The 12,858-nt window shown below is 52.3% G+C and overlaps 1 protein-coding gene across 4 annotated transcripts in view; it reads left to right on the top strand.

Moving 5' to 3' along the window:
• Positions 1 to 12,858, top strand: part of DCAF1 (DDB1 and CUL4 associated factor 1) — a 52,058-nt gene that overhangs the window by 31,933 nt on the left and 7,267 nt on the right. For all 4 annotated transcript variants that reach the window (XM_075321663.1, XM_075321660.1, XM_075321659.1 and 1 more), the window contains exons 13-18: positions 170 to 294; positions 391 to 1,654; positions 1,736 to 1,934; positions 2,039 to 2,121; positions 2,211 to 2,295; positions 3,552 to 3,785. In XM_075321663.1, coding sequence (XP_075177778.1) covers positions 170 to 294; positions 391 to 1,654; positions 1,736 to 1,934; positions 2,039 to 2,121; positions 2,211 to 2,295; positions 3,552 to 3,785 — 1,990 coding nt within the window. The remainder of the gene's footprint in view (positions 1 to 169; positions 295 to 390; positions 1,655 to 1,735; positions 1,935 to 2,038; positions 2,122 to 2,210; positions 2,296 to 3,551; positions 3,786 to 12,858) is intronic.

The raw sequence follows: 12,858 nt of genomic DNA, 5'->3' as shown, positions 1-12,858 counted from the left end.
TCTTAGGATATGACATCTCTGGAGCTGTAGTGCCACTACATTGTTCATCTCACACAGCGGTTTGGCCACGTGTGTGCCTTTCTAGGACTGTTTCTAGTGGCCCTTATTGATCAGCTTAGCGGAAAACCTCATGGCTGCTGACACTTCTTAAATCTCATTTACTCTTCAGAAATGACACTGTCCGCTACGCTCTTGACGTCCTCGCAATCCTCACAGTGGTGCCAAAAATCCAGCTGCAGTTATCTGAGCCGGTAGATGTTTTGGACGAGGCGGGCTCCACAGTCTCTACCGTAGGTAAGAAGAGGAGCCTGATGTCATTGTGACTGATCCTTTCATCGTATTAGAGACGTGGTGTTTGTCGTCAAGTTCACCTCTTTTCGTTTTCCTTAGGGATGAGTATCGTCTTGGGCGTTGCAGAGGGAGAGTTTTTCACCCACGATGCAGAGATCCAAAAATCTGCTTTACAGATCATAATCAATTGCGTCTGTGCCCCAGAAACCCGTATCTCCAGCATTGGCAAATATGTCTCTGGCACCCCACGGAGACGGACACCTATCTCTCAAAGCTTTCATCCGCACGGTCGTGGGGGGAGCGGGGAGCCGACGCTTGCCAAGATGTGGAATGTAGTTCAGTCGAATAATGGCATCAAGGTACTTCTGTCTCTGCTGTCAGTGAAGATGCCCATAACAGATGCCGACCAGATCCGCGCTCTGTCCTGCAAGGCTTTGGTCGGCCTCGGTCGTAGTACTTCAGTGAGACAGATCATCAGCAAGCTCCCCTTATTCAGCAGCGGTCAAATCCAGCAACTAATGAAGGAGCCGATCCTACAAGATAAGCGCAGCGAACATGTCCGCTTCTGCAAGTTTGCAGCAGAGCTGATTGAAAGAGTCTCAGGGAAGCCTCTGTTGATGGGCAGTGACGTATCACTGGCACGACTGCAGAAGGCAGATGTGGTGGCACAGTCTCGTATTTCCTTCCCGGAGAAGGAACTCTTGGTGTTAATTCGCAACCATCTCATTTCCAAGGGGCTACAGGAAACAGCAACTGCTTTGACTCGGGAGGCGGACCTGCCTATGACCGCAGCATCGCACTCCTCGTCCTTCCTGCCAGCTGCCACTACCCAGCCACCAGCTACTTCTTCACCTGTTGCCCTGCCGCGGACACCACGCATCCCTGCCCGCTTATCTACCAGTTCTTTGTGCCCTCACCCGCCATCTCGTAACCAGCTTCCACCTCAGTTGTCATCTCCTGTCCCTGCCTCTACAGGTTCCCCTCTTATTGGTCGTATCAGCTTTGTACGAGAACGCCAGTCACCCTGTAATGGAAAGCGATCACGTGTTCTGAGACAGAAGTCTGACCACGGCGCCTACAGCCAGAGCCCTGCCATCAGAAAACAGCTGGAGCGGCATGTGCCTTCCCCACCCACTTTGGACAGTATCATGACCGAATACTTAAGGGAACAGCACGCTCGTTGTAAGAACCCAGTTGCCATTTGCCCTCCCTTTTCACTTTTTACCCCTCACCAATGTCCAGAGCCCAAGCAACGTAGACAAGCACCAACCAATTGCACTTCACGCCTGACTCGCCGCGCCGCCTTCCCAAAATATGGGGGTGTAGATGGAGGCTGCTTTGACCGACACCTTATATTCAGCAGGTGAGGATCATTTGGAAACTGGGCACTTGTATATGGTGGTCCGTTCTGTCCTCACCACTTCTGTCCTCTCTCTTCTTTCAGGTTCCGTCCAATCTCTGTTTTCAGAGAAGCCAATGAGGATGAAAGCGGCTTCACCTGTTGTGCCTTTTCAGCTCGAGAACGTTTCCTGATGTTGGGCACCTGCACAGGGCAACTCAAGCTGTATAATGTGTTCAGCGGACAGGAAGAAGCCAGCTACAACTGCCACAACTCTGCCATAACTCACCTGGAGCCCTCACGGGTATGTACCTGCTGCCCTGCCCGCACGTCTTCTCCCGTGGGTCCAGTCCCCAGATATTTAGTCCTAGGCCCACACCCCTCATCATATGATATCTTTATTTACAGGATGGATCCCTTCTCTTAACTGCCGCCACGTGGAGTCAGCCGCTCTCTGCGTTATGGGGCATGAAGTCCGTCTTTGATATGAAGTGAGTTTGGGTTCTTGGTCAGAGGTGAAGGCCTCGTTGTCCTTAGTGTTGTTGTCCCTTGACTTCATTCTGTGTTCCTGCATTTCCAGGCATTCGTTTACAGAGGATCATTATGTGGAGTTTAGCAAACTGTCCCAGGACCGTGTCATTGGCACCAAGGAAGACGTTGCTCATGTGAGTTATCAGCAGCACTGGAGGCCGGTCAGCCTGGCCCGTATGTCTTAGGCCGATGACCATTGTGGACAGAACTGACTGCTCACCCTCCATAAGAAGGTCCCTTCTAACAGATGATTCTCAGAATCATAAATGGGTCAAATTGCAAAGTTCTTATGAGAACCAGGAACTCTGCAACATTCCTCTTATTAAAAAGCCTCTCTGTTGTCAAGAACAGAGGGATTTTTAATTCTGTTGTTTATACTCGTAGCTATTTTCTCAGGTCACCGACCACCTCACTAGTCTATCAACAGTAAACGATTTCCTGAGAACTGAGCACATACTTGTGAGCTCTTTGGCAAAGAGATTTTAAGTGCCGCTCTGGAGATTGCTGTAGCCGTTCATCTTCAGTCCCCCTGTGCTCCTCCAATGCTCTAGGGGTAATTGGGTCTCTCGACCCAGCATAGAAGAGTACACAATTGCTGGTCCGGACTACCAATCCTCAGGAGTGCACTGCCCCCAACAAGCAGAAAGATGAGAAGCGGTGCGGTACTGATCATTAGTGTGTTCCGGCACTTACATTTGTCATTGGCCCTTTGTGCAAAATACAGTCCTTCTATGCCTCTTGAACTCCAAATTAGTAAGATTTGTTTTACGAGCGCTTGGGAAATCAATACAACACGCATCTAGTATTGGATTTTGTTCTCTCACAGCTACTAGACCACTTTTAGTTGTCTGCTACTTTGTCCAGGATATTACACTTTTCGGGCAGGTTCACACTTGGCAGGTTTTATTGCTTTATATAGTATAAGTGAATGGGATTTGTAGACCTCATTGTGGCGCAGATCTAACCCATCCAGATGAATTCTACAAATTTTACAGAAATTGTTTGCTCAACAATACGTTCTGAGTAACCTGAGCCACGGCCCACACTGCTTCCCAACTACTACAAGGTCACCTTCTGCTACTTTCTATACACTTTGGGTGTCGGACGCTCCATATTTTCTCCATATATCAGCTTGCTGAAAATCTAACCTAACCCCGATCTCACAGGGCAGGGTGGACTATAACCTTCTGTGAGTGAAGGACGACAGAGGATTGGATTTGTAAATGGCGACTGAGTTAGTTGCAGAAATTTCCATTATACAGTGATTGTTTTATTAATCTGTTCCTCAACTCATCCATAGAGGGCTGTGCACACCAGCATGTGATGATTCTCTGTAAGGTGAACTCTGCCACTATTTCTCATTTCTCTATACACTCTGCATCCCCTCCAGATCTATGACATCCAGACCGGACAGAAGTTGCTGACTTTATACAATCAGGATCTGGCCAATAACTACAAGCGTAACTGTGCCACCTTCAACCCCACGGACGACTTGGTGCTGAATGATGGGGTCCTATGGGATGTGCGCTCTGCTCAAGCTATTCACAAGTTTGACAAGTTCAACATGAACATCAGCGGGGTTTTCCATCCAAATGGCCTGGAGGTCATAGTCAACACCGAGATTGTATCCTCTGCCGGGTCACAGCATAGGGCTCTCAGGTTTACATTTAAAGTGAACTTGTTAAGTCCAATATGCACCCAGAATTAGCAGTCCTGGGTGGATCTTTCTAATCCCTGCATAACTGTCCCAGCATCTAATAGCATAGATAAAGAGCTCTTTAGAAAAAGTTGGGTGTATGCGTCCCGGCTTCAGAGATATGACCGGAAGTGCGGTGACTTCTGATCATGCGCACTGAGCCTAAACCCGGCATCTGAGGTTGTGATAATGGACACAGCTACACACGTCACCCTAATCGATTCTGGGACAGTTAGGCAGGGATTAGAAATATATACTCAGAACTGCTTGTGATTCTAGGTGCATATTGGACCTAAAAGTTTACCTTTAAGTTTTCAATATCGCTGCTTGATGTCCGAGAATAGGGACAAGAAGCAAACACTAAATTTACCGTAATTTCTTTATCGTTCCTTTGGGAGACCCATACCATGGGTGTTTAGCTTCTGCCTCTGGAGGACACACAAAGTACTACACTTAAATGTGTAGCTCCTCCCTCTGAGCTTATACACCCCCTGGTAGCCAGTCCTAGCCAGTTTATTGCTTTGTGTCAGGAGCCATACATCCACACATGCATTCTCATCTGATTTGTTTGACTTTTGGAAAGAGTTTGAAGAAAAGCGGGTCCATGTCTGGACTCCCGGCATGTCCCTTCTCACCCCACTGTGTCGGCGGTGTTGTTAAGGTTGATTTACAAGGCTGCAGCCTTACATGCCGCGCTCCTTCACCATCCCTTCTGGGCTCTGGCTTGAAGTGGGAGCCAGCACGGTCTCCATGCCTGGCAGGAGTCCGGTCTCCATCCACAGCCCCTTGAGGATTCTGTTGGACCGGAGCACTCATCCCCAGGGACATGGCCCTGCGTCTCAGCAGCTAAGTACCTGAGACGTTTATGTTGGGGGTCCCGGTTCTTTATTGTAAGGGGAGAGTATGCTGTATGTGATTGTATTAACTTTTCCGGCGGATTCTCTAGCTTTTGCCTGAGGACCGCGCCGATGGTGCCTGCTTGTCGGCCTCGCCGCTTAAATTTAGGCCCCGGCTTCGCCGGAGGCCTAGTTTCATTTTCCTGCCCTCGCATGTCACTCATGCAGAGGTACAGGTTCGGCTCCTCCCGGCGGCTGTTCTACACAGGGGAGGGACACTCCCCACTGCTGGGGCGTCCCTCCTTCCCTGCAGGTCTCTATAGCCCTCCAGTTCCCACTCTTTTATAGGAACGCCCCCTAGTCATTTCTCAGGCAGAGTTCACTCTGCTCTGGGACATCCTGCATTCTGCATCTCTGCTGAGGTGCTGCGACTGGGGGACCGGGCTTCGGGATCTGGAGGGCACACAACACCGCGCTCAGCGGTCTGGTAAGCCACAGCCGGTCTCCGGTTGTGGACCTCTGTATACCAGCAGCATGTCTCACACAAGGAGCAAGGCTCAAAAGCTTTATTCTGCATGCATTGCATGTAAGCTCCTGCTGTGGTCTCTCAGGCTGCTGCTGCACCTGTGATTGAACCCCCGGCCTGGGTAGAGTCCTTTTCTAGGTCCATATCCCAGTCATTTGCTGAGTCCATGGGACTTTTGTCCAGGACTTTGATGAATATGCATCAGCCCCCCTCACAGGGTGCCTCTAATACTCTTGACAGAGGACTCCTATCCTCTGACCTCCGTCCATCAGAGCTCACGGAGGATTCATCATCTGATCCCAGACCCCGTCCTTCTAAGAGAAGGCGCAGGGTTTCCTCCCCCTCCCCATCCCACGGCTCTGTCTCAAGAGCTGACTCTTAAGATGAGGAGGATGCCCTCACTGGGGGCTCGGAGGCTATGTATCCCATCGATTTCTCTGAGGGTGACTCAGATCTTAGTGATTTGATTGCTTCTATTAATTCTGTGCTGGATCTCAATCCGCCAGTGTCAGAGGAGCAACCCTCTCTGGCAGAAAAACATCAGTTTACCTCGCCTAAGAGAGTGAAGAGTGTGTTCTTTAACCACTCCAGTTTTCAGACCGCTGTGACCAAACCCAGGGCCTGCCCTGACAAACGCTTTCCAAAGCGTGGTTCTGATGACCGGTTTCCATTTCCACCTGAGGTGGTCAAGGAGTGGTCTCACTCCCCAAAGGTAGACCCTCCGGTGTCTAGGCTCTCAGCCCGGACCGTTGTGTTGGTGGCTGACGGCACCTCACTTAAGGATTCCACTGACCGTCAGATTGACCTTCTGGCCAAATCTGTGTATGAAGCTGTGGCGGCCGCGTTTTCCCCGTCTTTTGCAGCAGTGTGGGCTCTCAAAGCCATCTCTGCTTCTCTAGAGGAGATGCATTCCCTCACCAAGGAATCTATGCCTGAGATGGTTACCTTAACTGCTCAGGCTTCAGCTTTTTCATCCTATGCCATGTCTGCCATGCTAGAGGCTGCTCACCGCACTGCGGTGGCTTCAGCTAATTCTCTTGTTATCCGCAGGATTTTGTGGCTTCGAGAGTGGAAGGCAGATGCTTCTTCCAGGAAGTTTCTTGCTGGGCTCCCTTTTGCTGGTTCACGGCTGTTTGGTGAACAGCTGGATGAAATCATTAAAGAAGCTACTGGCGGGAAGAGTACTTCCATGCCACAAACCAAGACCAGGAAACCCGCCAAGGGTAGGAATCAATCGAGGTTTCGTTCCTTTCGTTCCTCCAACTGGTCATCCTCTAAGCCTTCCGCCTCGTCCGCTAACTCAGCCAAGGATCAGAAATCCAACTGGCGCCCAAAAGCGCGTCCTCAGAAGACCGCAGGAGGTTCTGCCTCTAAGGCAGCTTCCTCATGACTCTCGGCCCGCTCCAGCCACGTCCTTAGTCGGTGGCAGGCTCTCCCACTTTGGCGACGCTTGGTTGAAGCAAGTCTCCGATCAGTGGGTGAGAGACATCATATCTCACGGCTACAGGATAGAATTCTCTTCCAGCCCTCCAAACGGATTTTTTCTCTCAACTCCCCCCTGCTCCAAGGCTGCCGCCTTCTCGCAGGCCGTGGCGTCCTTGCAGGCAAACGGAGTGATTGTCCCAGTTCCCGCTCAGGAACGGTTCAGAGGTTTTTACTCAAATCTCTTCCTAGTTCCAAAAAAGGACGGTACCTTCCGGCCCATCCTGGATCTCAAGCTTCTCAACAAGCATGTCCGGGTGCGGCATTTTCGCATGGAGTCTCTGCGATCAGTCATTGCCTCTATGACCCAAGGGGAGTTTCTGGCGTCCATCGACATCAGAGATGCCTATCTACATGTGCCAATCGCAGTGTCACATCAGCGTTGGTTACGTTTTGCGATAGGAGAGGATAATTTCCAATTCGTGGCTCTCCCCTTCGGGTTAGCCACGGCCCCTCGGGTATTCACCAAGGTCATGGCGGCAGTGATTGCGGTCCTGCACCTCCAGGGGTTAGCAGTGCTTCCTTAGCTGGACGACCTTCTGGTCAAGGGTACATCCAGCGCAGGCTGTCAGCGGAGTGTTTCGCTCACTCTCGCCACCCTAGCCCAATTCGGGTGGATTGTCAATCTTCCCAAATCCACTCTGACTCCGACCCAGAGTCTCACGTACCTAGGGATGCAGTTCGAGACTTTGCCGGCACTTGTGAAGTTGCCCTTAATCAAACAGCAGTCTCTCCGGCTAGCGGTGCGCTCTCTCCTGAGGCCCCGCCGTTATTCCCTCAGGCGCCTGATGCAGGTGCTGGGTCAAATGGTGGCCTCCATTGAGGCGGTTCCCTTTGCCCAGTTCCATCTGCGTCCTCTGCAGCTGGACATTCTCCGCTGTTGGGACAAGCGGCCTTCCTCCTTACAGAGGTTAGTGGCTCTGTCGCCACGGACCAGGAGCTCTCTTCAGTGGTGGCTTCGACCCCTCTCCCTGTCCCAAGGGCGCTCCTTCCTGACTCCGTCCTGGGTGATTCTCACCACGGATACCAGCCTTTCCGGCTGGGGAGCGGTACATCTCGAGCACAGGGCACTTGGACTCCGTCCGAGTCAGCCCTTTCAATCAATGTGCTGGAAACCAGAGCTGTGCTTCTAGCTCTCCTAGCCTTTCACCACCTGTTGGCGGGCAGGCACATTCGAGTCAATCACCAAGGTGGGACACGCAGCCGCCTGGCAATGTTGGAGGTCCGACGCATTCTTCAATGGGCGGAGGACTCCAAGTCCACCATATCCGCAGTCCACATCCCTGGCGTAGAAAACTGGGAGGCAGATTATCTCAGCCGTCAATCCGTGGACGGTGGCGAGTGGTCCCTGCACCCGGCAGTGTTTCAGTCAATCTGCCGCAAGTGGGGCACTCCGGACGTGGACCTAATGGCATCCCGTCACAACAACAAGGTTCCGGTTTACGTGGCTCGCTCCCACGATCCTCAGGCCTTCGCCGCGGACGCTCTGGTTCAAGACTGGTCCCAGTTTCGTCTGTCCTACGTGTTTCCCCCTCTAGCTCTCTTGCCCAGAGTCCTGCGCAAGATCAGAATGGAGGGCCGTCGAGTCATCCTCATTGCACCGGACTGGCCCAGGCGAGCTTGGTATCCGGACCTGCTCCAACTGTCCGTGGAGATGCCATGGCATCTTCCGGACCGTCCAGACCTGCTCTCGCAAGGTCCATTTTTCTGCCCAAATTCTGCGGCACTCAAATTGACGGCGTGGCTCTTGAGTCCTGGATTTTGACGGCTTCTGGTATTCCTCCTGAAGTCATCTCCACTATGACTCGGGCCCGTAAGTCTTCCTCCGTCAAGATCTATCACAGGACTTGGAAACTTTTCCTGTCCTGGTGTCGCTCTTCCGGCCATTCTCCTTGGCCATTCTCGTTGCCGACCCTTCTGTCTTTTTTACAGTCCGGTCTGCAGCTAGGACTGTCCCTCAACTCTCTCAAGGGACAAGTCTCAGCTCTATCAGTGCTGTTCCAGCGGCGTCTCGCCCGGCTGGCTCAGGTCCGCACCTTCATGCAAGGTGCGTCTCACATCATTCCGCCTTATCGGCGGCCCTTGGATCCCTGGGACCTTAACTTGGTCCTCACGGTATTGCAGAAACCCCCTTTCGAGCCCCTTAGGGAGGTTTCTTTGTATCGTCTTTCTCAAAAGGTGGCCTTTCTAGTTGCCATAACTTCTCCCAGGAGAGTCTCTGATTTGGCTGCGCTCTCCTCTGAGTCACCTTTTTTGTTTTTTCACCAAGACAAGGTAGTTCTCTGTCCGACCCCGGACTTTCTTCCTAAGGTGGTCTCTCCCTTCCACCTTAACCAGGATATTTCCTTGCCTTCCTTCTGTCTGGCCCCTGTTCATCGCTTTGAGAAAGCGCTGCATACTCTAGATCTGGTGCGTGCTCTCCGGATTTATGTGTCTCGCACCGCTGCGCTTAGGCGGTGCACCTCTCTTTTTGTGCTAACCACAGGGCGGCGCAAGGGTCTCTCTGCTTCTAAGCCGACCTTGGCCCGTTGGATTAGATCGACCATTTTGGACGTCTACCAGAGTACTCAGGTGCCTCCCCCGCCGGGGAGCAAAGCACACTCGACCAGAGCTGTCGGTGCCTCTTGGGCTTTTAGGCACCAGGCTATGGCTCAACAAGTCTGTCAGGCTGCCACTTGGACTAGCCTGCATACCTTTTCGAAGCACTACCAAGTGCATGCTCATGCTTCGGCAGATGCAAGCTTGGGCAGACGCATCCTTCAGGCGGCTGTCGCCCACTTGTGAAGTTAGGCTCCGCCTACTTCTTAGTTTTTCTGTTTATTCCCACCCAGGGACAGCTTTGGAACGTCACATGGTATGGGTCTCTCAAAGGAACGATAAAGAAAAAGAGAATTTTGTTACTTACCGTAAATTCTTTTTCTTATAGTTCCGTATTGGGAGACCCAGCTCCCTCCCTGTTGCCTGTTGGCAATTTTCTTGTTCCGTGTGTTATCACCGGCTGTTGTCGTGGACAGAGTCTCCAGTTGTTCCGGTTCTTACTCTGTTCTACTTGTGGGTGGCTATTCTCCTTCAGCTTTTGCACTAAACTGGCTAGGACTGGCTACCAGGGGGTGTATAAGCTCAGAGGGAGGAGCTACACTTTTAAGTGTAGTACTTTGTGTGTCCTCCGGAGACAGAAGCTAAACACCCATGGTATGGGTCTCCCAATACGGAACTATAAGAAAAAGAATTTACGGTAAGTAACAAAATTCTCTTTTTTCAGATTATAAGACGCACTTTTCCTCCAAAATATTTGGGAGGAAAATGAGGAGTGCGTCTTAAAATCCGAATGTAGCTTACCGGGGAGTTGTGGACAGGGGTCACAGGAGGCAGGGGCAATGATGTGCACGGCGCTGCTCTGTGCGGCAGGGCTCTGTGCGGCAGATGGCGAAGTTTTTTGCAGCGGGCAGTAAGGGTCTGTGTGGCAGGCACCAAGGCACGAGCCATTCTGAAGATGTCGGCAGTAATGGATTCATATAATGGCGCCTAGAGTTTGCGCTTGCGCAGATAGACCTCCCGGCTCAAACTCTCATCTGCGCATGCACCAACACTGGCCACCATTTCTTTAAAGCCCACACCGCTGACCTCTTCAGAATAGCCAGTGCCTCACTGCCTGCAGCGATCACCAGCACAGAGCAGCGCCGGCTGGCCCAGCACAGAGCCACAGCCCGCAGTGAGTATCTGGGCACCCCTCTGCACCGCCTGCAACATTGCTGTACTCCAGCTCCGCTCCCGTCTCCTGTGACCGTGCTCCACTACCGCTGCTGCCCCACCTCCTCGGTAAGACACAACCAGATTATAAAACGGACTCCGTATTTTTTTTTGTTTTTTTTTTAACTTTTTTTTTCTTCATCGTTTCTTATGGGAGACCCAGACCATGGGTGTATAGCTTCTGCCTCCGGAGGACACACAAAGTACTACACTAAAAGGTGTAGCTCCTCCCTCCTAGCATATACACCCCCTGGATAACCAAATATAGCCAGTTCAATGCTTTGTGTTCAGGAGGCACACATCCACACATGCATTCTCATCTGATTTTGATTTTTTGGAAAGAGTTTGAAGAAAAGCGGGTCCAAGCCTGGACTCCCGTCATGTCCCTTCTCACCCCACTGTGTCGGCGGTGTTGTTAAGGTTGATTTCAGGGCTGGAGCCCTTCATGCCGCGCTCCTTCACCATCCCTCGGGCTCTGGCTTGAAGTGGGAGCCAGCACGGTTCTCCCTGCCTTGCAGGAGACCGGTCTCCATCCGCAGCCCTTTCAGGATCCTGCCGGATGGAGCACTCATCCCTCAGGGACCTGGCCCTGCGTCTCACAAGCTAAGTATCTGAGACGTTATTTTCAGGGGGTCCCTTGTACTTTATTGTTGGGGAGAGTGTGCTGTGTATGTATTCTGACATTTCCGGCCGGTTCTCTGGTTTTCACCAGAGAACCGCGCCGATGGTGCCTGCGCGCCGGCCGCATTGTTAAATTTAGGCCCCGGCTTCGCCTGAGGCCTAGTTTCGTTTTCACTGCCCCTGCATGCCAATCATGCAGAGGGACAGTGCGGCTCCGCCCAGCGGCCGTTCGGCTCAGGAGAGGGACACTCCTCTCTGAGGAAATGTTTCCCTCCCCTGTATATCTCCTTGGCCCTCCGGATCCCGCTCTTAGAGTAGGCCCCGCCCCCTCTCCTCGCTCCGGCTTGGGCAGAAGCGCCATTTTATCAGCGTTCTTATGTCAGCACAGCGATAGGCGCTGGCTGCAGTATCTCTCTGGGGGTGCGGGCTGTGGGATCTGGAGGGCACAGAGAGGGGTTGGCAGAATGTCAGACGGTATGGCAAGCCACAACCTCCGGTTGTGGACCTGCTTATATTATATACTCTGCTTCTATACTCTGCTGGGGGTCATTCTGACTCAGAGCCCCCACTTCAGCAGCATGTCTCACACGAGCTGCAAGGCTGTACTCAATATGCACTGCATGTAGGCTCCTACTGCCTGTACCGAGCACATAACCACATTGTGATGCCTGCTCTAACATGGTGGTGCCTCAGCCTGGAGTCTCATCCCCAGTGGTTCCTCCGGCTGCTCCGGTGGCTGAACCCCCGGCTTGGGCAGAATCCTTCTCTCCATGGGACAGCTTTCCCGGACTCTGCTGAGCATGCATCAACCCCCTTCTCAGGGCGCTTCTGCTGCTACGGCTTGCTCAGCAAAGCTGGTCTCAGACCCCGTCCTCCTAAAAGGAGACGCAGGGTCCCCTCTCCTTCCTCGTCCCGCGGCTCTGATTCACGAGCTGCCTCGCAGGACGAGGAGGATGCCTTTACTGGGGGCTCGGAGCTACCTCCATGTACCCCATTGATCTGTCTGAAAGTGACGCAGATGCTAGTGATTTGATTGCGTCCATTAATTCTGTACTGGATCTCAATCCGCCAGTATCAGAGGAGCAACCCTCTCTGGCAAGAAAGCACCAGTTTACCTTGCCCAAGAGAACAAGGAGTGTGTTCCTTAACCACTCCAGTTTTCAGGCCACTGTGACCAAGCCTAGGGCCTGTCCTGACAGACGCTGCCCAAAGCGTGGTTCTGATGACCGTTTTCCGTTTCCACCAGAGGTGGTCAAGGAGTGGGCTCATTCACCAAAGGTAGACCCTCCGGTGTCTAGACTCTCAGCCCGGACAGTTGTATCAGTGGCTGATGACACCTGTCTTAAGGATTCCCTGGCGGGAAGAGTAACTGACCGCCAGGTTGACCTTCTGGCCAAATCTGTATTTGAGGCGGCAGGGGTCTCGTTCTCCCCATTTTTTGCAGCAGTGTGGGCTCTCATAGCCATCTCTGCTTCTCTAGAGGAGATGCATTCCCTCACCAGGGACTCTATGCCCGAAATGGTTGCCTTAACTTCCAGGCTTCAGCCTTTTCATCCTATGCCATGTCTGCCATGCTGGAGGCTTCTCACCGTACTGCAGTGGCTTCGGCTAATTCTCTCGCTATGCGCAGGATCTTGTGGCTTCGAGAGTGGAAGGCAGACGCTTCTTCAATGAAGTACTTTGCTGTGCTCCCATTTGCTGGGCCCAGGCTGTTCGGTGAACAACTGGATGAAATTATTTAGGAAACCTGTCCAGGGCAGGAAGCAGTCGAGGTTTCGTTCCTTTC

Source organism: Anomaloglossus baeobatrachus, chromosome 8 (assembly GCF_048569485.1).
Source record: "Anomaloglossus baeobatrachus isolate aAnoBae1 chromosome 8, aAnoBae1.hap1, whole genome shotgun sequence".
NCBI classification, from domain to species: Eukaryota; Metazoa; Chordata; class Amphibia; order Anura; family Aromobatidae; genus Anomaloglossus; species Anomaloglossus baeobatrachus.
This window is presented reverse-complemented; position numbering and strand designations above follow the sequence as displayed.